General features: G+C 31.5%; 1 protein-coding gene across 1 annotated transcript; it reads left to right on the plus strand.

Annotated features, from left to right (window-relative positions):
- The first annotated feature begins 1,223 nt into the window (after positions 1-1,223).
- On the plus strand, positions 1,224-23,785 carry LOC132742064 (E3 ubiquitin-protein ligase rnf213-alpha-like). The gene is made up of 22 exons (XM_060730352.1): positions 1,224-1,364; positions 3,739-3,855; positions 4,158-4,268; positions 5,385-5,444; positions 7,631-7,822; positions 9,877-9,985; positions 10,196-10,230; positions 12,110-12,207; positions 14,147-14,300; positions 14,917-15,091; positions 15,614-15,714; positions 15,970-16,027; positions 16,279-16,469; positions 17,043-17,172; positions 17,648-17,734; positions 18,232-18,421; positions 19,954-20,182; positions 20,983-21,057; positions 21,407-21,526; positions 22,134-22,232; positions 22,472-22,671; positions 23,611-23,785. Exons 1-22 carry the CDS (start codon positions 1,341-1,343, stop codon positions 23,783-23,785), a joined length of 2,730 nt encoding a protein of 909 aa, XP_060586335.1. The 5' UTR covers positions 1,224-1,340.
- The last annotated feature ends 3,403 nt before the right edge of the window (positions 23,786-27,188 follow it).

Genomic DNA, 27,188 nt, shown 5'->3' on the forward strand with positions numbered 1-27,188 from the left:
CTTTAAGAAGTTTGCTTTTAATAATGTTATTTTTTGGGGTAACAGGGATTTTCAAATTTTAATTTTAAGTGCTTTCAGCCCGTCGTTTGTCTTTCTTTACAAACTTTTTCCTGTGACATTTTAAAGAATTTACAAAAATTTTCAAAAAATAATGAAAAAATTGAAACTTTTAGTGAATAGCCCAAGGCCCTTTAAAGTTGCTGGGCTAACCTGTAGGGATAGTTTTTTCCCAAAAATAAATTGCTTTTGTATAAGCAAATTATTAAAACCCCGGTTTGTCACATTTTTACCCCCCGGGTCAAGGGGGACTGTTTTTTTAAAATAAAAAAAGGTTTCTTACAAAACAGAGAGAAGAAATAAAAACGGGTTTTTTGCTTTTTGGGTTCAAAATTTAAATTATTTTTTTAAAATTCAAACTTATTTTTTAGTAAGGTTTATTTTAAACTTTTTTTAAGACCAATTATTTCAAAAAGTTCTGTTGGGGGGATGATGCCTAGTGATATCTCTGTTTTTTAAATTTTTTTTTAAATATAAAAAAATTAATACATTTTTATAGGGAAAGCCCACAAAAGCAAATCATGCTGGGGAAGACAGGGGAAGTATGCATCAAAAAACTCAACTAGGCAGAATTAAAATTAATGAATCAAAGTGGGGAATTTTTGGGGTTTCCAATTTGAAGGGTCCCGTTGCAGCCCAATATATAGCATATTTGCATAAGAACAGAACAAAAAAATAAAAAGAGAAAATAAAAGGGAAAACGTTAAGATAAAATTTTAAAAGACAAGGTAGAAAAATAAATGGGAGTAAATGTTGGTATTTCAGTATTGTCTTATTTTGTAACCGTATTGTTAAGTTAAAAAGGCTTTTTTATTAATGTTTATGTTTTTGCTTTTAAACACAAACAGAAAATAGATACACGAGGGACCCAAAAACATTCCCACAGACATCGTGAACAGCTGTAAGAATGCCATAAGGGGCTAAAAAACTTTTAAGTAAAAAAATACATTTGTTTTTTAATTTAATATTATTTAATACTTGGGCGTATTTCAATTCGAAAATATTTTTTAAAAAACGGGAAAAAACAAAACAATTTTTTGAAACGCAAAAAAATTTAAATACAATTATTTTTATTATGAACCAAATTTTTAAATCAGTGAGGCGTGGGCATGATATTTTATAAATTGTTTATAACCATACTGTGGCTGGAAATATAAAATTCTCGGAACTCATTGTCTTTCATTAACAGAATTTACCTGGTGAAGCACCTGTGTCGATTTTACGGTGTAGATGTGTATCAGGCAATATGCCGTAGCCATGCAACATTTTTAAGGTGGATCAGAATGAAGGATTTAAACCGAGATCAAGTATGTTACTTGTTTGTAAATTTTGAAACTTTGATTTATTTCATTTAATTGTCCCCCGCCTTTTCAAAGAAAAAAGGGGGATATAGTAATAGGCTCCGTCTATCTGTCTGTCCGTACGAACCCAGAGATACTTGTGTGACTTGGAGAACAACTGGTAACAGTAAATTCTCTTTGATCCTATTCATTCCGTTTTTACTTGTGTCTTTTTTAAGCCTTGTGTGACTAAAAACGGCCAAAAAGATCAAAGTCACATAAGTACCATTTTGTTAGTACGTCCATCCATCCGTCACACTTTCGTGTCCGGTCCATAACTTTGTCATTTATCAAAGGAATCTGAAATAACTTGACACAAATGTTTGTTATAATAAGACGATTGGTCATGCTGCAACAACCAACCCCTTCTTCAGGGTCAAGCCGCATTGCTCATTCAAGTCAAATTTCGATTAAATTTGGTCCGTCCCTAACTTTTTTTTTGAAGGGTTGTAAAACTGCCACAATTTTTATAAAAAAGGGGTAATTGCAACAACCGGGGCACCACCTCCCAAGGCAAGTCACACTTGGGGAAAAGATTAACATAGTCTGTTACAGGGGGATATTTTTTGGGGCCGGGACTAAAATTTTTTAAGATCAAAGGGGTTGGGAAATTGCCCCAAATAGCAAAATAAAATAAGAACGGTTATGCCCACCGAAACCCCCACCTCCCAATTAAGGGGCACACCTTTTGAGGTTAAATTGATTATTTTAGTTTCTTTTAAGGGATATTTTTTGTCGATCAGAACTTCTTGGGGTTTTTAAATAACTAGGGCCAAAAAGGTTTGCAAAATAAGACAATTTTAAACAGGTGTAAAAACCCTCACCCCTACCCCAAGTTTAAGGGCACACTTAGAAAGGGCAAAGGTTTAAAAGAGTCTTTTTTTTAAGGGATATTTTGTTTTTCCCGTCCATTTAAATTTTTCCCAAAATTTTAAGGGGGTTTTAAAAATACACAAAAGTCAACCCAAGAAAAAATACCCCAAACACGTGGGGCCCCCCTCCAAGGGCAAGGTCACACCAGAAGGGCAAAAAATTTACAAAGGTTTTAAAAAGGGGTTTTTTTGTGTCCATTTCCCAAAAAATTTTCCCTAGACAAGAAATTTTAAAAAAAACTTTGGCACAAAACACAAAAAATAAGAGATTCCCGGGCGCAAAAAATGGCCCTTTCCCCCCAATCACACAAAAGGCAAAAAAAATTACATAGCTTTATAGGGGAAAAATTTTTTGGGCCGAGCTAAAACTCCAAGAAGGGAAATTTTTAAAATACTTTGGGACCAAAAAGTATAATAAAACATATTCAAAAACAAAAACCTTTTCACCCCCACCCTCCAATCAACACACAAAGGCAAAGGAACATGAAATTTTAAAAAACCCTTTAATTTACAAATTTCTTTAAAAAAATTGTTCATTTGCAAAACAAACATTGATCAAAGGGCAAAGGGCCTAATCCATACTTCAATTTTTTAAAAATGCCCCTTTTTTTATTTTCTAAAAATTTCCCCCGGGGGGGATTTGGTAACTCTTTTTCAAATTTTTGTTTTTAAATAATAAAAATACCCCAATATCCTTTTTAAAAAATTTGTAGAACATTTCGCCCCCGAAAATTTTGTTAACATTCAAAAATTTTTCGCGACTTGAAAAAAAAATGAAATTAGTTATTGAAAGGCCCACCAACCCCACAGTGGGGGTTTTTTCCCTTTTTACTTTATCAAATTTAAATTTAAATTTTTGTTTGAAAAAATTAAAACCCAAATTTTAAAATTTTTTTTTAAAACAGTTTAGATCAAGGAACCTTAAACAATCTTTTTATTTGAACACATAAATCGTTTAAAAAAAACAACAAAAAAATTAAAATACTTTAAGACATAAACAATATTTTAATAAAAATTTAGCCGTTAAAATTTGGGCCCTTTCACCCAGTTCTTTTCCCGCTTTTTTTTCAGAAACCCCAAAAATTTTTGCCGGGACCCCGTTAGTTCCCGGGGTATATAATATGCCCCAGGAATTTGTACCCAACCCTTCCCATTTTTCCAATTTTGATTTTATGGAAACTGCGAAAAAAGACGATAACAAGACTATTCTGCCTATTTATTAAACATTTTCGAATCAAACAAATATTCCACAACTACAAAAAGTCCTCTCGTTGTTTAAAGAGTTAAACTTGTTCTGATAACTGATCTACTTTTACTATGGATGAAACCATTGTCTTCCCAAACCTTGAATACATGAAATAGACCATAATTATAATTATCATGTATGATACAAAGAAAATAATGACAATGAATGTGGTTTAGTGTAAATTATTTTGATGTGTTTTTATGCTGTGGTTGTGTTGTTGTAGGTAGTTGAGGTATCAGATAGATATATTGTGTGTGGTGAAAGTTACAGGCAAGTGAGAGAAGCTCTAACAAAAGTAGTTATCGGAGAGAGTATAGAACACCTAGAGGAAATTATGCAGGTAAATTTATTATTCTCCTATTTCGTAATCGAAGTAAATGTAAGTGTTTTGTATATATTTACCTTTCCTTAAATTAATGTAAAAAAGTGCACATTAAGTATTATGTATACATTGAATATTTATCAGAGGGGCACTTATAATGAGACTCTAAGAATATAATCTAAATACTCAATGCTTCGCAGCTTTAGGAAGAACCGAAGGTTTTGCTTTATATTGCGATATATTTATAAACTTATCATCACTTTAATCATGGTATACATTTAGCTGGACTATCAATAAGATGAATTTTTTTTATTTTCTAGGAACTTCATACTGCAGGAAGAAGAGCTGAGACATTTTTACAGCTTGCTGTTCATAGGGAAATCACTAGCTCATATTTGTACCCACAAAATCAAAGGAAACTTACACAACAAGTATATATATTCAACTTAAAATTGTCATTTTTGTTAACTAATTGTCAATCAATTACATGCTTATTAAATGTCTATGCTAATATAGTAAATCAGTCAGTTGAAGACCCTGTATGTTAAAATGAAAAATGTTACTTACATGCAGTTAACTGAAATTATATAATACTGCACGTTTGTAACGTCGTTTTTCATTGAATAATCGTGACGTTTTTATAGTTTTATAAACACGTCTACTGTCAATTCATGACGAAATCTTACTTTTTTCTCTAAAAAATGATGCTTGCGGTATTATAAATTCGTTAGAAAGATTGTTGTCAGGTTATATATGGCCCTATATAAACGGTTGTTTGCAATATAACCCTCGCCTAGTTGCTCGGATTATATTTACAGATAGCCGTTTATATAGGGCAGTATAACCCGTCAACGATCTTTATAACTAATAATATACACGTTTCTTAGTTTCCTTACAACATATATTGTTTTAATCATCCAACAATTTGTGACATTCATACAAAAAGATCTGTATACATTGAAATCAGTTTAAGAAATAAAACATAATTATATTTTTATTGATCAAAACTTATTTAAATTTGTAACTTTCCTTCCTTTTACATGAATAGTCATATCGTAGTAAGATATGCTTTTCAAACTTAGGATTATTGATGATCCTCATTTGAGCATCAGGCCCCGCGTTCATAAATAAAAGATCAGGATCAGTTGATCCTGATTTTATTTTCATTGTTTTATAAAACTAAAACTGATCGTATTATGCTAGAATTAAATGGTAAATATTCGAAATATAAATAATTGCATATTTGCAAAGAAACCAACCTGTTTTAGGATAAAATCAACAAATAACAAAACAAATACAAAAGTAAATGGATCAAAGCGAGGATCAATTTTAGGATCAAATAGATTATATAACTAAAAACAATTGTGGCAAAATATAACATTATTTTTTACTGAAACCATTTCAGTCACCATTTGTTTTGGTCAAATGCCAATATACTGATCTTTTTACATAGTTATAAACACATAAATTAGCATTTTATTGTCTATTTTAACAATTATTTGCAGGCTAGATGTAAATGTATAAATGCCATTTTTTTTTATTCCCAGGTAAAGGCTACTATAACACAATTCATTGAAACTAGTGCTAGTGATGAAGTCAGAAATAAGGTAATAACACTCAAATGTATTTTTGTCTTTTTGAATCTTTTCTGGTTTTTATTAGCTCACCTGAGCACAAAGTGCTCAAAGGTGAGCTTTTTGGATCACTCTGAATCCGCCATGCGTCTTTAATGGCGTCAAACTTTTTCTGAAAGCAACATCTTCTTTACCAATAGGCCAATATTGCTAAAACTGAGCAGGAATGTTCCTGGCATGAAGCTCTTTAAAAATTTCTGGTTTCCATGGCAACCAGAAGACAAAAACTTGGATGAACAATTGTCCTGTCCTAGGGCGACTCATTTTACACAGACTTATTTACATGTATGCATTACAGAAAAACAAATTCTTCTTCAAATGTACAAGAGCTAAAGCTTAGTTTTCATAGCAAGTAAGTGACTTTATAGCAGCCATCAACCTTTTCATAGCAAGCTGTTATTTTTAGTTCACCTGAGCATATGCTCAGGGTGAGCTATTAGGATCACTCTTCGTCCGTCGTATACGTCGTACGTCGTCCGCTGTCCGTTCACACTTTTAAAACGACATCTCCTCTGAAACCATAAGGCAGATCATAATGAAACTTAACAGGGATGTTCCTTGTGTGAAGCCTTAACAAAGTTGTTCAAAGAATTTAATTCCATGCAGAACTCTGGTTGCCATGGCAACCAAAAGAAAAAACTTTAAATATCTTCTTCTAAAAAACCCAAAGAGCTAGAGCTTAGATATTTGGCATGAAAGATCTTCTAGTGAGTGTCTACCAAGTTTGTTCAAATAAAAGCCCTGGGGTCAAAATTGGCCCCGCCCCAGGGGGTCATTAATTTTCCCTTTATGTATATAGTAAAAACTTAAAAAAATCTTCTTTAAAAGAACCTAAAGAGCTAGAGCTAAGATATTTAGCATGAAACATCTTCTAATGGTGTCTACCAAGTCTGTTCAAATAAAAGCCCTTGGGTCAAAATTGGCCCCGCCCCAAGGGGTCATTGATTTTTCCTATATGCATATAGTAAACTTTTAAAGAACCCAAAGAGCTAGAGCTAAGATATTTAGCATGAAACATGTTCTAATGGATGTCTACCAAGTTTGTTCAAATAAGAGCCCTGGGGTCAAAATTGGCCCCGCCCCAGGGGGTCATTGATTTTTCCTATATGAATATAGTAAAAACTTAAAAATCTTCTTTTAAAGAACCCAAAGAGATAGAGCTACGATATTTAGCATGAAACATGTTCTAATAGATGTCTACCAAGTTTGTTCAAATAAGAGCCCTAGGGTCAAAATTGGCCTCGCCCCGGGGGACATTGATTTTCCTTAAATGTGTATAACAAAAACATAAAATCTTCTTCGAAAAGTCCGAATAGCTAGAGTTTAGATATTAAGCATGAAACATCTTCTAGTAAGTGTCTACAAAGATTGTTCAAATAAAAGCCCTGGGGTCAAAGCTGGCCCAGCCCCAGGGGTGTTTTTAAATATAATTTTTATGTGTAAAGAAAAAACTTAAAATATCTTTTTTTAAAAAACCCAACGAGCAAGACCTTAGATGTTTAGCATGAAACATCTTCTAATGGGTGTCTACCAAATTTGTTCAAATAAAAGCCCTGGGGTTAAAACTGGCCCCGCTCCGGGGGGGGGGGCTATATACAGGTGAGCGACTTCAGGGCCATCATGGTCCTCTTGTTTATAAAGACCAAAGACTTGACTTGTAAACATTAACATTCCATGACAATGAGTGAATCTACCATTGATTTTAATAGCAGCCTTCAAAGGTAACCATTTATTTTGTATAGCAATCGGTGACTTCTTATGTAACTGTTGTTTGCCTTTGGTAATAAAATCGGTTATGTTTTTATATGTGCACTATTTCAGAAACAAATATAAACTTTGCGATATCAGTTTAAGGATAAGATTTTATATCTGCTGTCGTTGACAGTTAACAATATTTACTTGTTCCGTGTCATTAAGAGTATAAATATTTAGGTGAGCGATGTTAAGCCAACATGACCCTCTTGTTAGCAAGTGAGTGAATTTTAAGTCAGAAGACCAATTTGAGAATTAATTGTTATAATTTGGCACTACATTCATTAATATAAAACTGGGATCTTTTTTATTACTTTATAGCCTAAAACTTATCTTAACATTATGGAATTCACCAGACGTATGGTAAACCATGATGTTTCACTTATTTACTTTTAATCTATTTACAGGCATTGGTGAATGCCATGATGATGAACCAGCTTGTTCCCAGACATTTAGCAGTCATTGAGGGTGCGAATTTACGCTCACAAGGGCTACAGTGCCTCATTGTACACTACCTTTGTGTGATGTCACGTTTTAATGGGGCAGGTACTTTGTTGCAGCCTTTGATTGCCATGATGACAAATCCACAGAACTATACTGTAAGTTATATCTCTTTCTTTGCATTTCTTTTGTATCGAATTCACAGGGTTTTAACTTGACATTAAATGATCTGAATAATGGAAAAAGAACAATACAAAAGACGGTTCATGTTTCATTTTCTGCCATAACATTTTTGATATATAATTAATTTAATAATCTAGCTCATTTTAGTGAGGAACCAACACGTAAAATGCTTTTGAGTAATAAATCATGACTTTTTCGAAAAATGAAACCAAGTGATCGTTCAAATAGTTTCGTCAATTTACTATTTGTTTTCCTGTATCATTCTATGATCTGGAGTTTGAAGGTATTAAGAAAATCAAATATTTAAAAAGTTGAGGAAGGAAATGAACCCGCGTTTTTTTTTATTGTATTCCGAAACAACTAATTTTCAATCACAACCTAAATTCAAATACATTCTTAATGCTGCAGCGCTGATGTCATGTCAGATTTATTTGCATAAAGTCATATGTTGTGTTAACTTCCACTCCTGTAGAAATGCTATTCTTGATTTACTGTCAGATGTGATCAGAAAAACCGTTTTACATGAAACAATGTAAATTTTCATACTTTAACTATATCAAAATAGCACTTGTTTAAAAAAAAGTATTACCATTTACCTCAGTCTTGGGTGTATTTAAAACATTTATTTATATATGTACCACTAAATATTCATCAGACTTTACGTTGGGGTCCTTAGTAATAAATTCTTAAATTGTTATCAAGTTTATTTCATTTGATGATTGTAGAATAAATCTTTTGTAAGCGATACCACCTGGCATATCTATACAAGATTCAATATTTGGTAATATTATAAAATGGGGAAGGTAAAATGGCTGTAATGGTTGGATGCATTTATTATTTTACACCCCAAAAAGCATACTAAGAGGTGAAACCTTTAACTGCACTTTTTATACATATACCAATGCATTGCACTGTACATATGTTATTAAATTTAGTGTAGGTTTTTAAAACTCTTGAAAAAACTGTTGAAAATCGTTGAATAGATTGTTGTGAAATTTTCTACAATTTTAGTAGCCCTGATTTATCTTGAATAAATTCTTCAGTGATGATTACCCTGCTGTTTGAATTTATGTTAAAATATTCCTATGAGTGACCCAAGTGGGTCATATCGTTTTTATTGTTTTCAAAGAAAGTTCAAGACCTGTTGAAAATGTACCAACCTTAAAATAAATAAACGTTAATAGGTGCATTAATAGCTAAAATAAATTTAAAGTATAATTTGCCCTTACTTTTATTATTAGCCAGAAAGAGCTTAACTGATTGAATTTTGGTTGTTCCGGGATATTTGTTTCTTGATCCACGCATATCGTAAAATCTCACATGGTACAGGTACCGTGAAATGTATTGTAGCTAGAAAATGTCATTTTACAGTCCCTTGAATTAAGAAAATTGCATTTGTTTTGAGAAAAATATGAATAACTGCTGTTATGAATGGAGATGTAAATTTTACATGCAAAAAATGCTAAATGAAATTTTTTTTGTTTGTGTTATTTTTGAAAACTACCAGTAATTGTATTGTTAAAATGTTGCAAACTGTATATTCCTGGCGGACAATGTAAGGTTCTTAAACTTGAACACAAAAAGGGGCACCCTCATCTCCAGGTTATGAAATTTTATGACAGTTATTACTTACTTACTTACTTGCATTCGCAATTACACGACTACGCCAGTATCAACGATGAAGGATGTGGTCCGTCTTAGGTCCTCAACATCACCATAAAGCTTCTGTTGGAGGGTTGTTTCCTGAGGCCACGTCGCAGCTCGCTCCTGGTCGTGTCGCTTACATTTTTGGAGGACATGACAGTTATTAATCTTTTCTTAACTTTACTTACTTTACAAGGAATTAATTTATACAATTGGTTTCAGAGGAAACGAAAAAATGTTGGTATCTAATTTTCAATCGCAGAGCTTAATTGCATGGCATTTGGAGTTGATTATTCAGCAGGTAATCATAAAAGTCTCGAAAAGTAAGTTGTGACAATTTCTTATTGGGAAGTTAGGTTGATATTAAGTACCTTTTTTGTAACAGAATTCATATTTACCCACCATGCCCCAAGATGACCTTGAAGATGTAAAAGAGGCTTTGTTAGCTGCCAGGAATCAAGTGAGAGGAGCAGATAGTAACCCTGTGTTTTATAGTAAGATTAATTAAGGCTGATTAATGTGATTCAGAATATCTATATAAAAAAGATCTTTCTGTTCATTATAATACATTTTTCAAATAAATGAATGAGTAAGAATTTTTTTTGAAAAAAAAATATACTAGTTATAAGATAATATGATAAAATCTATATAATTTTCAGACAGATTACTTACAAGAATTTTATATAGCCTGACTTTTGTTACAGGATGCCCCAATGGTCATGTGTACGTTGTCGGTGATGTAAGTATAAATTATTTAAAAAGAAGTAAAATTTAATATGGTCTGATTTAGGTTTTAAACTGACTAACTGACATGTTAACATATCGTTAACTTACCATTTGTTACTTTTCGTGCCCCCACTTTAGGGGGAGGGGATTTAGATTTACCCTTGTCCGTCTGTCTGTCCGTACATCCATCCGTCCTTCGTTCTCATTTTGTGTCAAACGTAGATCAAACAGTATTTGACCTAACGTCATGAATTTTTACAGAAATGTTGATCAGCATGTGTAGTTGTGCACCTGGGTATTTTCTTGTGGATATATTTTTAATTTTTAGAGTTATTGCCCTTAAGATAGTAAAACTTTGCAATTTTCAACTTGTGTCGCATGAAGCTCAAGAGGTATTTGACCTAAAGTCATGAAACTTTACAAAAATGTTGATCAGCATATGTAGTTGTGCACCTGGGTATTTTTGTGTCAATATATTTAGTATTTTTAGAATTATTGCTCTTGACGTAGTAAAAATTTGCAATTTTCAACTTGTGTCACATGTAAATCAAAAAGTATTTGAACTAGAGTCATGAAACTTTACAGGAATGTTGATGTGTAGTTGTGCATCTAGGTATTTTAGTGTGGATATATTTAGTATTGTTAGAGTAATTAATTTCTATTGTTAGAGATCAGCATGTGAAGTTGTGCACCTAGGGTTTTGCTTGTGGTTTTATTACCTGGTATGTTTTGTCAGAGTTATTCTGGTAACTGCATGTTGATTTTTTCAGTTTAGTTAGAGTTATTTCCCTTGACTTAGTATAAATTTGCAATTTGCAAAAAAGTATTTGACCGGTAGGCCTGAAAGTTTACAAGAATGATGGTCAGCATGTGTACTTATGCCCTTAGCGATATCGCTTGTGGATTTATTCAGTATTTGTAAAGTTCTTGCCCTTTACTTAGTAAAAGATTTTTAGTTTTCAACTTGTGGCACATGTAGCCAAAACATATTTGACCTAGAGTCATAAGATTGGCAAAACAGTGGAGTGTGTGGGCACCCGTGTCCTATGGACACATTTCTAGTAAACTCTGTGGAGGTGTTTCTATGCATTTGTGAAATACAAAATTGTAACTGAATCTGAAAATGACAGTTTTGGCAAACTTCTAACTACCTTATATTATAAGACGGTCAAGCATATTGCAAAACAATAATTTTCGGTGAGTTTTAACAGTATGATACATAATAATGGCGGATTTTAGAATAAGAGTATGTGCTACAGCAATATTAAGTTCATTTACTATTACAATCTCATATTTTGCTTTATCTATGTGGAGCTAAGAACAACACATATTTCCTTATAGTCATAGATGCTTACTTTTCATACAGAAATAATTATAGAAGGTAAACTGACAGTTACTGATTTTGTGTCGGTGAATAATCGTAATATCTTGGCCTGTATCGTGGACGGTAGTTCTTATAATTCCTTCAACTGACATGATAATAATTATATGGTTGCAAAGTATAATATTTTGTGCAGTAAATATATAGATGTCCAATTGTCTAAATATTTATATATCCGATGGGTTCTGGAATGATAAAATATATGTGCGCTATAAATGACAGTATTTACACGTACAATAAATCAGCAGTTCGAAACAGAGTTTTTGTGAGAATGAAACATCAAGAAATGGGCATTCTTTGTGTGCATATCTACATGGAGTCTTACAAAAATATTTGTTCCAGAGAAAAAGCCCATATTATTGTAACAACTTGTATAAAGTAGAGCATGTAAAATATTATATTTTATATTTTTCTATATTTTAATAAATAATAAAGATTTAAGTGTGCTTCCAGTAACAATATTATTTAAAGACAATAAGGTTTTCTGACTATACTATTTTGCTTGATATAGTGTGGACGACCAACATTTGTTACCAATTGCCCTACTTGTGGTGCAGTTATTGGTGGTGACAATCACATTCCGAAACCAGGCAACATTAAAGACAATAGGTCAGTGGCTACTATTTTTGTTTGGTACTACATGTATTATGTTTCATCATTATCATTTTGAGTCTTGATGTAAAATGGGGTGAGGGCTGATGTGTGAAGTATATTTCTAAGTCAGTTTAGCATCTTTACAAGTGTTGATATATGTTTTGTCATTTCTGTGAGAAAAGAATGTCAAATATTGTCAGTGCTAAACAAATGATATTATAAGCATGTACTTCAACCATGATGTTATCCCTGAAGAAATATAATGAAATGACCAAATCATATGTACCACACACGATGCGATCTTACATCAACATTCTGCCTTAAAGTTTGTATATCAAAACAATATCATGTGAGTAGTGTGGAATAGCCAGGTGCCTAATAGGGCGAAAATAGGAGGACATATTAACAATTTGCTTCCGACTAATAAACTAGACACTTGGTGGGTTTAACAATAATGTTTTACTGCCCATCCTGAACACTTTTGTGCTTACATATAAACAAATTTTAAGCTCACCTGAACACAAAGTGCTCAGAAGCGAAACGTTTAAAATGTCAGTATGTCAACGTTCGATGTTATCCACCTCTTCTAAACAACATTGTCTAATTTATTTGGTGCATTTTGACCTAAATTCACAGGAACGATCCATATTTTGCCCACTAGAAAAGTTATTTTGATAGTTCTTATCATATGCATAAGAAGGTCACATGTGATATTGCCCAAGTGCCTATTGGACCTTCACAGAAGTAATATTAAACATGTCATTCGGGTATATAAGACTTGTACCTGAACAGCGGTTCAGAGAGCATAGATGTTTGGCATGTAGCATTGCCAAGTGGACCTCTACTTAAGTCCAAAAGTATTTTATGTAGCCATATTAAATTGTCATGAAAACATAAAATATACTACAATGCATAGGAGCAGTACCTTGTAACATTTGAATATATATTAGATATTACATAGATACATAAAACCAGGACACATCAGTTAATTGATTGAATAATTCAAATGTGAATATCAATTTAACGAATTTGGTTGTTATATTTTTGTAGTGTTCCGTAGCATACGAATACTGTTTCCATATTAAGAGTGTTTCCAAAAATGTTTAATGAAATATAACCTTGAAAAAATACAAAATGTATATCTTATCTCTATGTCTCTTATTGCCTGGGATTGCCTTTTTCAAAGAAATGAAGCCATTACATATTTCATTTTGTTATATTATACATTGTTATCTATAAATAGCTTTGAAATGCCTTTCCCTGATTGGCAACTCCTTATGTCGATATCTGAATTAATTTAATTGTTCATATTCGTATAATATTTATCATAAATTTATCAATTTGTTTATTTTGAATAGGTATGGAAACATATACTCTTAAAAGTAACACATTTCGAATTGTCTCATTTTAAATAAGTATTAAATATACTCAACGAAGTAAACAAATTTCAGTTTTTTTTCTTTGAACTCTTATGAGCATGAGAACATTTATTGTCATAGAATTCACTGTTGTTTTGCCAAAGCTTCATATTTCCTAACGGTAATTATTTATCACATGAAGAAAGTAGCAATGAGTGTGAAATGATTGTCATGAAAGTAGAAAAATGTATACAAAGTGGTATTTTGACTTCAGTGCTTAACACTCCAATAACTGTACTAAGTTTCAAAAGCATAATTAGCAAATCGATGCCAATGTGACATAAATTCTGATCTATTTCAATCTTATATGTGGTAATGTGAAGCGTTACTTAAGGGTTTATGTAAATCAGATTGTTGGTTCTATCATATGTGCAATGATAATAAGTTTTAACTCTGAATTTGAAAACAAATATTTTTAGAAATAAACCCTTACGGTAAGTATTTTTTTTGGCTTAATTGGTGTTTGAAATTTAATTAAAAATGTTTGAGTATGGACAGGTCATAATTAGCAAATTTCTTTGTTTTTGATTTCCTAGTAATGATAACACAAAGACAGGCCATATTCTCGGCCGTGCTGCAACTAGGGGGCCAGGTCCTAAGCCAGAGAGGACACTTTCACCTACATACTGTGCTGCAGTTAGACTTCTACTACACATGGCAATGTATATTGGGTCCGGTGTAAATCAACAGGTACATATGACCATAATCCGGTGTAAATCAACAACTATAAATGTTTGATCTGGTTTCAGGTGTAGCACAGGGTTCATCAATTTATATTCTTGATTTTGCCCATGTTGAGATTATGTAGAAGTTTAATGTCATTTGTTTAAAATATTAGTATCGGTTATTGGAATGTGAAAAGCCTTCGATGTAAATACTGGAAAAACTGTTAAATATTTTCAATATTAGAGTTTCTAATGGTTTATGTTCACAAGATGAATATTATTTCTACCCCAACTAAAGGTCTGTATAAACATGCATCTCTGAAGAAAGATATTAACTACGGTACTCAAGTTCTTGATTGTATGAACTGTTATCATTTGTATTAAACATGGCTTATAAAGGCATCAACATTATTCAGGCAGACAGTTGGCAGACCCATTAAATAATTTTAATACCGATGATGCTTACATTTAGAATAGGGGAGTTTTGCTGTAAAGTTATAATCCCTAATCTTGAAATGTTATGTCAGATTTATGTTATCACCAGTTGTTTTATCTTTGAATTTGACAAAATATAATGCAAAAAACAAAATTTGTTTATGTTTGCTTAAACAACATTTTTTCTTTCTTTCGGAAATGTATAGGCTATACAGAGATTGATCAGACCAGATATAGATGTGAACAATGTTGTTGAGTTTTTATGGGCTCATATAAACCTGGATATAGATGATCTACAAAGAACCCTTGGTAGAAGCATAGATGACGCATTGTTATTGATGCATACTATTGTCAATCAAATTATGAGAATACACAATGATGGTCTGTCCTAATTATTTGTTGTTTGTTATTATGTCCTGAGGATTTCATTTGTTGTTGTGTAATTTAAAATATATCAGCTCAGCTAATTACATATACTTACTCTATATTGATGGCTTGTATATAGTTTAGATCTAAGATTTATTTAGGGGGTGTTTTATCACATTGACACTGTTGTAAAGGTCATATAGGGAGCTGCATATATCACCTGAAAGAATCCATAACCTCAGGCGGGAATTGAACTTTCAGTAGTGAGTTGCAAGTTTTTGGAAGTCGCACTTAAAACACTCAAATATGTTGTCCCATTTAATATTTAGATTCCCCAGCAAAAACACATGTAACAAAAAACAAACCAATTTTGTGAAACAATGATTTTTTTATTTTATATTGTACTGTGTATTCATATTTGGGATATTTTATGTAAACAAGTCTAAAATGTTTTTATAGATATAATAAACTGCAAAGATGTTTTAAAGTTTAAACAGATTTTTGTCAGTTTTTTTTTTCTTCAAACTGTTCATTTAGGTACACATGTTACTCAAGACATAAGCCAACTTTCAACCAAGGAGGGAAGACGTAAATGGGAAATTGCTTTCTCTGAAAACTTTTTGCGAGTATCTTTACAGGTGAGATACTTTTCCTTATGTCACATAAATTATTTTAGTTGATATAGTCAATATTGTTTTAGATAGTTTTACCTTACCGCACTGAATAAATTGGGTTACATTTCATTACATAGTTGCATTGGTCTGGCTTTAAATTCTTTTGTTTATTATAATAAATTAAAATTCAATTTAATAACATTACTTTTTCTGACTTATCTTGCATTCTATTCTGTCATTTTGTTATATTTCAAATTTGTGATGCTGTTTTTTTTTCAGAACCTTGACAATAATTTAAAGGCATGTAACCAAGATATAGCACAAGATCAGAGACTAGGTAAGCTAAGTCCTTGATTCAGTTCTAACTGAACTGAATTAATTTTTGTTGCTATCAAAACTAAAACATTCCTAATTACTTATGTGAACTTAATATGTATAAACAGTACTGTTTAATATAATTCAGTAAGTGGATTAGTAAATGTAGGTATACTTTCCTTACCTGTATATTCCATTTTATGGCATATTCTCTTAATTGCTATTTACTAAATTTCGAATATAAAGTACATATAAGATGTTTAACTGTTACAGGAGCAGACCCTCTACTCTGTCTACTGTATGAGACAGACACCAATGTTGAGAGAGAGAATCCAGCAATTCTTGAAGACATTCCAAGAGTCTGGCGTTATAGAACACCTATATCTCTACAACATCTTAGACAAGAAGTTGAAGCTAAAGTATCTCAACAACAGCATAAAGTTCTACAACTCTTTCTCAAAGAGGTAGATTAATAAAATATGTCATATATCAAGATTATTCTACCTGCCTTGTTATCTGCTTATTCTATATGCAGTTTAAGACGTTTTATGCATCAGTTAAAGCATGGCTATTTGCAGATGTAATATCAACTTCTATCTATATGAGCATAAAGCTTAATATTAAGCCTTAAAGAATATTGTCCTACTCATCTTGGCGTTGGTTCAACCGAGAAATATAACTGCTCTGCATTTAACAAAACTATACACCTTTGTGAATGACATTTCGTATTGCATTTAAGTTTTCTCTTCACCTTTGCTGCAGGCGTTTCTTTGAAACATTACGTATGTCTTCTGTCAAAATTATAGGCCACTGCTGTTGCTTTTTACTTATAATAAATCAATGTCAAGAGGATAGTAAGTGTGCTGTCTGTCTGGCCATTCCATTTTAGTTGTAAACTGATAACTAAAACTGCTTAAAGCCAGATTAGTATAAGTGGTGAGATAGAGAGAACATCATGTTCAAACACCGGCTTTGTTACTACATTCTTAATATTGCCTTTGTTAAAACTGATGTATAAAATTTAAATTATCTTTCAGGATCATCATCTAAGAGCTATTCGCTACATTCCAAGTATTTTACGTCTACATCGAGCTCTGTTTCAAAAGTATCAGAGAAAACTAGACAAAGCTGAGGCGTCACAAATAAATGTTGCTCAATTGAAAAGAGGTATGTTATGTTAAGTGCACATTATTAAATGTAAGGTAAGAAATTTCTTATGGTATATATTATTTAGTATTTAGTCAGATAAATAGCAGGACTCTTATCGCATTCTAAACAAAATTGTGCAGAATGATTAGTAGCTTGGTGTAACAAAAGTTTTTATTTTTAAACTCAAATGAGTATTAATTATACAGATCTAATTCACAATTTGTTTGGGCATCATTATGTCAATATTGTAAAAATGGTAGTTATTGATTGACTTTATTGCAATTTCTTAGAAATTTCTAAAGTAACTATTTGTTAGAAACACAAACATAAATATTGCCATTAACATGCAGACAAAAGTGCAAAAATGCGTTTACAGTTATTGAAATTTGAATAGAATAAAAGTTAGCACTAAATGATAATACATGATTGATGCATCCAGTTGATTCAATTGACAGTAGAATACTATTTATATTGTTCATTACATTCATTACAGAGGAAATAGCTGGTGGTGAAACATTGCAATTATTACAAGATTTTACAGCTGCCTGGGAGTTAGTGAGGGAGTCATTGGCTTTATATAGTGAGTTGTTTGCTGTCTTACATCAGTTAAAGATCGTTGTTATTTATGATTGACAACTTTTGATAATGTATGATAGTTTTATTTATTTATAGTAGTCACTATGGTAGAGTGACAAAAAATGTGTGACTTCAAATAACTTGTCTCTATGGTTCACATCACAAAAATTATAAATATTCGTTACGTAGGGAAGCTATCGTCTAGCTTATATATTGTAAGAAAGGGGTTTTACCAGGTATTGGCCACTGTCTGAATTTATTGAATAAAGGAGCTAAATAAGTTGTTGTTTACTTGTGACAAATGAGTATTCACTTATACCATGAGTTGACCCTAATTTATATCAGTTTATAGAGACTATTGACTTAGTGCATGCACGAATGAGAAACTTTATATGTAAACAACTTATAAATATGGCTCCAACTTAAATGATGATCGCAAATTCAACATCTATCATTGTTAAGATTGATCATGTAGTAATGAACTTCCTTGTTCTTTTACAGCGTGTCCTACAGAACTTGGTCCTATGACTGTACAAAAGGAGTATTGTCAACAAACCATCAATGACAAAACACAAATATCATTGCTTCTACCTACCACAAAAGAAGCAGGCCTCTGCTCATATGCAATGTTAGATTTCTTGATGAGAAAACAGAATGACTTTCTAGATAAATACTTAAAGGAAACACAAAGGTTTGCGATTTATCATACAGCCATTCTTATTTTAAGTAACTTATAAACAATACATATATTTTTGTATAACAAATTTGTACAATACTAGGTTGGCAATGCCTTATGTAAAATCTTCTTTTACTTCATACAAATTATTTTCAGTTTAGTTTTTTCTAAACACTTTATATTTTGCTTTGTATCTTGTTTTACATTTACTCAAACCCTTTTTTATCTAAACAAGCCCCTAAACCCCCATCCAAAGTTTTGAGGTTAAAATACCTTAAAAAACTACAAAACCCAAACCTTTTAGTTATTTACTGTGAAAAATTGGGGTTAACAGAATTTAAATTTTTGTCATCATTAAAATTTTTGTTAGTGTTGGCCCCTTAATGGCCATGAAATATGTTTTTTTTTCATTTCAAATTTTTAATTTTTAAATTTTTTTGGGGTGAAAAGGGAAGAAGAATTTGAAAACAAAAATGAATCATTATTTCATTATAACTTATGATCAAAACAATCTGACATCTTGTGTCATTTGATACTTCTTTTATGAAAGTTATCCAGGTAAATGTTATTATTGGTTGAGACGGTTAACCTTTTCCCTCATATAAGCGTGTTTTGACGGCTTTGCGCCCCCTTCCTTTCTGAGGCCTCAAACAGTGTAAACATGCCCTATGTAGGCCCCAAACACCGTTTCTCTTTTGAGAAATGTTGTTAAAAAAAGTTACCACTTCTTCGGTGCCGTCCCCCATCATAAAGGTATATTAGGGGGTTCCCAGAAGGGGGATGTGCCCCCTTCTGTTTAGGGGGTTTGAAGGGGGGCGGCATTCCCCCTCATTGCGAAGAAAATTTTTGACTTGTGAGAGGCTAAAAATGACCCCAGGGCGATCATAATGTAATTTGTAGTCAACGTTGAAACTTTAGCCTTTGACTCTATCTCAATCCATTGAGAAGTTGCAGCACTTTGAAATCAGTTTTGATTGAACATGTTGAAAAAACAAGGGAGAAGAGTGATTTTGGCAATTTTGAGACACCCCCTCGGTGCCATGGTAACAGAAAATTTAAGATTGAGCATTATCTTACAGATTATGGTCCAGTCAATATTTGTGAGAAGTTTCATCAGTATTGAAGCATTTTTCATAGTTTCATAGTAGTTTGAACTTGTAACAGGAGGCTTTTCAATGAAAACGGCCACATTTTACAATATGCTCATAAGGGAAAAGGTTAAATGTTTGTAAACAGCTTATTAGATATATTTTTTATAAAAGTTATTGAAAGTTTGCTGTCCTATCATAAATTGATTCTTTGAATAATCATTTTATATAGAAGCAAATGGTTAATTTTGCTATGTAATTCTTTTGCTGCACAATTACACTCAAACTTAAACTCTAGATTATGAAATTTTTACTTTGAAAATGTATTCAGTTTTTCAATTCCATTTTATATTTTAATTGTTACAGTTATAAACACAAGATCTTAATGAAGTTAATTTGTCTGTTTTAAAATCAAAGTTACATTGTAGTACTCGTATAACCGTGTTTCTTTTCTTATAGAAAGCAAAGTAGTATATCCAGTGTGAACCCCAAAGAGGTGACTTCAGCACATCTAATCAGCTACGACCCCCAGCACGACATTTTACCTTTAGTGCTTGCTAACTGCCAGTATTCATTTGAGATGGGTAAAGGGACAAAGATAGAGTATGACTTTGCTGCCTTAGAGAGACAATTGATGGACAGATTCTTGTTTTCAAAGTCAAGAATTGAAGTTGGGAGAGTGCTAATGGTGAGAGTCTTATATCAGTTTATTTCTTATAGAAATTGCCAAATATCTATGGATGTAAGACATATTGATATCTGTGATTTCTGTGTTTTGTATTTATTTATTTATTTTTTAATCAGATAAGTTTCTAGAAACGTAATTTATCACATGATAAAGTTTCATAGAGTCAACGTAAGTGCTAAGTTTTTCATCGCTTGGAATTCAATACTGATTTGAACGGACATAATTGTGTTTGGAATGGTCGGGAGTTGAATAATTTGATTGTTCAATATTCTTCAAGTAATAAGTCATCTTAATAGTTACCATGATTGCCAAAACAAAACCATGTGAGATCTAATTTAGTTTAATCACCACAAGTGACAGTTTTATGTTAGATGTTAGTCTGTCTGTTAGGATTATGATTATCATAAGATGAAAATTCTGAAATAACTATGTACGAATGTTCATCCCGATAAGACCATGCGTTTTACCTGACAACTCTTGGCTCATAGCATTCTGAAAAGCTTAATTGGCAAAACAAATTAGTGCAAAAATGTTTGTTATGACCATTTCTGTTATATCAACAGAAACATAATATACAATATATTTTATAAACATATCAATATCTGCAAACTTAAAAGCAATAGGCATAGAACAGTTTCACAAAAGTAGGCTGTACAAGTTTAATGTGGCCACAGATACTGTTACACACACATATATAGTGTTTATAATTTTTTTAAATTAATAAATAATTTATTTTCACTGAATATATAACCGTTGATTTATGATACAAATTTATATCAACACTGTGAGATATATTTCAGATTGACCAGATGACATACAGGACAGAGTTTACCAATGCTGAAGTATTCAAAAAACTTGCTGACAAGATTCCACAGGTAAGTACACAAGAGATGTTTAATGATAGCAAACATATCTTTCCTAGTAACATCTAATTTATTAGTGATTTGGAATTGTTCTAATATGTCAAGGACGAGAAATAACAATAATAAACCAATCCAGTCAATGTAAGAAGATATAAAGTTAATATAAAGTCAAGAACTCTATAAAACAAAACCCTGCATAGATTTGATTGTAAAAAAACAAGCTCATACTATCTTATTCTTAAAATGTTTGCTAAACCAGAAACTATTATTTCGACATATACAAGTATTTTCAAGTTTTTACATAGTTATAACAATTATTGTATAGTAGAGCAGAACAGATTATTCTACTATTGATATTCAGGAGAGACTTAGTGCTGTCACAAAGAATCAAATATGCAGTGAAATAAAGAACCTTCCTGATCTATGTACATCACTAGACAATCTGGACATTACAATAAGTTTTCTCAAGTCTACAGGAGGGGCAAAACCCGATAAAACCCTTTTAAATAAAATTTATGGAAAAACACTTAAAAAGGGGAAAATACCCCCTACTAAGCCAGAAGGGGAATTTATATTATTTCATATTTTGACTACTTGATACAATTATAAATAATCTAAAATATAATATTTCGTTAAATGTTTGAAAAAAGATAATGAAAATTGTTCTTAGATGTTTTTATTGAATCTATATTATTTCATATTTTGACTACTTGCTACAACTATAAATAATTAGAAATATAATATTTTTAAATGTATGAAAAAAGGATAATGAAACTTGTTCTTAGATGTTTTATTGATACATTTGTCTACAAAAGTGCTGAGCAGAAAATAGCAATACATAAGTCATAAAAAAAATAGTATTTGTTGTAAATATGTTCGTTTTTTTTTTATTTTCACAAGACTTTGTTAAACATTTTCAGTGCTTGTAATACATTCCTTTCATTTGTATTATTTGATCAATTGCACCATGCTTAAAAAATTGGAAATAGGTAAATGATGTAACGTGATTCCTGTATTTTAAAAGCTTTCAAAATGTCATACTGATTATAAGTGGGGTTTAAAATATATATTTTAACATTTGTTTGTAGGCCCAGCAGGCGTGTGAATTAAGACATGCACAGTCACTATGGTTACTGCTGTCACTACAGAAATCAAAAAAGATGATTGGAAATAATCAACACACAGAGGTTTATAATCTGCTAATATATGTTTCCAATATTATTGATCCTTTTGTGATCGTCTTAAAATTAGTAAATATAAAACATTTTTCGTTTATAATAATCTTCTGGAAATAATACATAATACATACGATTGGATTCCATTTTAAGTTGTTCTAATTTGTGGAATAGTTTTTGTTGCATTCGCGTAAATGATTTCCCACTTTTAATGTGTAGAAACATTTTAATGTACCATCTGTATTTTGCAGTCTACTTTTGAGAGTCTTGAACAAGAGTTCCACCAAGAACTACCAGATGAATTGACAAATGAATATTGGGCATACATGAAAAAATTATCAGTAGAAAAGCTGACTCAATTGTTGGAAGTCTTGCATGAATATATTCTATTAGTTGTGGCTGTGAGACAGAATTCAACAGACGAGGATTACATTGAAACATTTAGTAATAGGTATTAAAAGTTTATTAGATATCTGTAATTTGTAATAATTAGTTAAATTACAAGTTCGTTACATATTTCATAAAATGAGGGGCATCATTCATTACCTATGGACAGAAATCTATACATCATGAACACACATATTCATACTTTATTTCAGTGTTGTTTAAGTATATTAGTCCTTCATTGGTTCCAATACTTAATTTATATCGTCTCGTTTAAAAGGAACATGTGAGTGAGGTTTGGTGCAAAATAACCCGTTTTAAACTCCCCATATTTTGCTTATACTGCTAACCGTTCCAATGAGGCGCCCCTCTGTGTTTCTCAGATGTATGTCTTGTTTACTTTGTCATACAATTGTGGTGAAACTTTTGTGTCTCTTGTGTCTTTTACGTATACGGTATCTCCCTTTCCTTCTTGATTTGTTTCATGTCTACAACCACCCCGTGTTTCTGCCCCCTTCCCCTACATCCTAGTTCTTCTGTAGATTTTTTTTATTAATTTTTATCTTTAATTGCCTTGTATGTTTCTTTGGTTTCCTTTGTCCTGTGGGGCTTCTTGCCGGTGGTGCCTTCATTGAATGCCGCCCTTCTTTGTTGATTTTGTTTTTCATATTTTCTGCTCAGAAATTTTTAGAGCTCACAACAGAGAATGTGAGTGATACTTGGTTAATTACATACATGTTAAGACACTTTGCGTGGTATTAAAATAATTCTTACTTTGTTCGTTACTTGGCCCTTCATCTCTGTTTGGCATTGTGCTAGGCTTTTCATCTTATTTGATTAATGGTCCTGAAGTACTTTTTTTGTAATACATTTGTTCAGTTGTTGATATTCTTATTGAATGTCAATTTAAACTTTGATATTAAATTAGATATTAATTAAGAATATTTTTCAAACATCCTTGTTCATCTTTGTATTAATGTATTTGTCCTATATTTGTTTATAACAGACTAGGTGAATGGTTGAAGGGTTATATAGAAGGTATGGACAATCCTACCCTAGATCTAGCTGTGCTGGCCGACTTCCCCAAAGAGATCCTTTATAAACACAGTGTACAAACCTGGGTTAGAACCTACAACATGTTGATTGAGAAACAGACAGGGAACTCAAGAAGGTTCAGATAAACTGTGTCAGTGACAGTTTTCAAAAGTTTCCAACATAAATTATGACATTTTATTGCAATTTTATTAGGGAAGCCTGTGATACGATAAACTAACTATTCCTATCAACATGATCCCTGTTATGAAAGTAATATATTAAGATGATTACAAATACAGTTTTTGACATATGTGCGGTCTTTTAATGAAAATGTGATGAAAAATTGTGACAAATATGCGTGTAGTAAAAATACTTTATTTCTTATTCAAATTAGTTTAACCAGTAGTTTAGTTATAAATATTTTTTGTGTGTGTTTGTGTGTGTTTTTTTATTCTTTAATTATTTTAATGTGATATATTATAACTTTATTTAATCAGTGTCTGTTTGATAAAGATTTGTTTTGCTGCTTTTAAATTGATTATTTAACAACATTTATAATACATATTGATAAAGTGCCATATTGTTCTACAATTATACTAATTATCTTGTTCTATTTTGTTCTTTTGATTTTATTTTGCTTTTTTTTTCTGCTTGCTTTGATTATCTGTTATATCTTTTTGGGGGATGGAGGGACTTCGCTTGATGTAGTGTAGCCAGATCTTAAAAGAATATTTGTTTTAGGACATATTTAGTATGAAATTTCAATACTTCAGTATTGGTGTTAGTTTTCAATAATATGTTGTTGTATGTGGATACATTACAGTTTAAGTCATTTTATGGTTAAAAAATTCAAATTACAATATCTGTTTAAAACATTTTGTATTTAGATCAGGTTATGATGATAGAATACCGGCAAAAAAGGAAACCTTCCATAGGAATGTACTTTCAAAGTGTTATTAACACATTTATATAATTTTGATGCGTAGGAATTGACATTTAATGCCGTATCAAAACGACAAAACCGATATTAAATAGCCAATAAACAACACTCAGACCGATAGTATTTCGATTCTATTAGGACAAAATAAAGGAGTTAAATAACGCTATTTTTACAAGCAGAGATTACTACCGCATTTCATATGAAGCTGTTCTATTTAACACTCTACTGTCGCTTATGTAAAGGAAAAATATTAAACAAACAAATAAGAAGAAAAAAGTTTCACCCTATTGTTCAAGAATTATTTTATCAAGTTTTGAACAATTTAAACATTTGCGTCAGACTAGATCGTATTGTATTTACATCTGTGCTTGATTTATCATTCTTCTCACCCCTACCCAAGTCGGTTTTAAATGACGTTATTCTGTAGCCTTTATGAATGAATTGCATACCGAAAATGACATCACTACGCTGTTTACGAGCTTGCGCAGATTTGTCTTCTAAAAATAATCTATGAACGGATATGGATCAACCATGTGGCGTTAGTGACATTAGCATCATATGAAAAGAAAACATAATAAGAACGGATAATATCAATAAAAGTGCATTATTATTGTTGCCTTAAAAAGACTGTAAACTATTTCGTCGAGGAAGAAAAACATAACAGCCGCATATAGATGTAGTCTCTAACCAGAGTCTGTTGGCAGTTTAACACCGGTTTTTTATTCTTGTGTATACAAAATCACAAGGAGTATTAAAATCAATTACATTATACCAGGTGAAGTGAAAAATCCACAGCTCTCGTTTACCTATTATACATGTATGCCTTGTTGTCATTGACTTTTAATCAATTGAAATGATGACACAAAGAATGTGATAATTCTGTTATTAGAATACAGTCTAGTACTCAAAACATACTTATTTATCTGATTATATAAATGCATGTTATTTCTTTTTATTTTCTTTGTAATCAGTTTGTGTTGCACATTATTTTAAATAAAAGTTGTTTCGTTTCATGATTTGGCGTGGTTAATTTTAGGGTAAGCAGATAGTTTTTCCAGCGTTCTTGCGTTTTGGACCACTTAGGCGACATGATAGGATACATGTCTGTGTTCATTCCGTACAGATCCCAGAAAATGGCCATAAAGGCAAAATGTTGACATTTCGCATAAATCTGTAGTGCTCAGAATAAGACGATGAATCGCGTGCAAGTTTCAGGTCAATTCCAAGTTTGACTTTTCAGGAAATATTTAGCTCACAAAAGCTGGCTCAAGGTGAACTTTTATCGTCTTTGTTTCTCCATCGTCCGTCATCATTCAGTTCTTTTACACTCGAATGGTCACATTTTTTTCTCAAGTGTCAATTTTTTTTACAAAAATGATGAATAATTTCGCACAGGGCTAATATTTAACAATTCACGATGACAATTATAACAAGTTAAGTATATGCATAATGCTATAATAAAGTGTTAAGCTACTTATTCAAATTCTTAATTTTCGCATTTGTACCTGTTGTCCTTGGGCGTTCGTTGCCAAGTTTCTAAACGTGTGAAGTGTTAAAAACTATATTTTACAATGCGAACGTGTATGCTTAGCAATTTCTCTGTATCTGTGCATTGCAAATATTACGCCTCTTAATCCTGTCTTTTAATTGAAGATAACAAATTTATGTAGTGGGGGGTTTCTTCAATAATAAACACTTTGATGATGTTTATATATTTATTCAGGTGTAGAAGAAACCTATAACAAAATCAAATGATAATAATACAAATAACAAAGAGAAATATAATACAATAGAAAATTCATGTGCATATTTCATAATTTACAATAATTACAATATAGACATTATAAACATTTCACAATTACAATTAAAATAAATATATACATACCAGGCTTTAAATAGATGAGATCTTCAAAATAATAATTGTATGAATAATGATAAAACTTATCAATATTTCTATAAAGAAATAGTAGATCTTTAGAATGTCTGAGATGTTATTGCCTTGAATGCAATGAAAGGAGTGGTCAGTTACCAAGAAAATATTAGCTATCCCAGAACCAAATCATCTAAAAATAACTTGCATACCAAAAACCAATCATCCATCACTAAACTTGCAAAACCAGTTCAATCACTCATAACAAAAGGTACAAAGACAAACATGAACACATAACACCACAATAGATTTTGGTTTGGCCTTTAAGGGAAAAAAACTACCGTACTATATTATAAAAAGTGAACTTGGCTTAATTTAACCTTATCTACACACACTCCCCCTCTAGTTAAAAATGACACCGGCATTTTCTTAAACAATTATTAATGAAAACCTGGATTTATGAAAAAAAATAACATTATAATAAATTCGAAAAACAAAAATGCAATACACTGTATATTCATATGACGACATAAATATATCATATTATTTAAGATATACTGCCCTCCTATAACTATTTTTGCAATAGTTAAACAGTAAAAATATAAAGAAAATAATGCAATACAGTAGAGTTGTCAATTCTACTTAAAAATAATAAATACATAGTATATACCTCCATACATAGGACCTATATGAAATTTAAAAGGACTGCACAAAAAAATGAAACAACATTATACAATAA

Source organism: Ruditapes philippinarum, unplaced genomic scaffold, assembly GCF_026571515.1.
Source record: "Ruditapes philippinarum isolate M1 unplaced genomic scaffold, ASM2657151v2 ctg3264_1_1_1_1, whole genome shotgun sequence".
NCBI classification, from domain to species: Eukaryota; Metazoa; Mollusca; class Bivalvia; order Venerida; family Veneridae; genus Ruditapes; species Ruditapes philippinarum.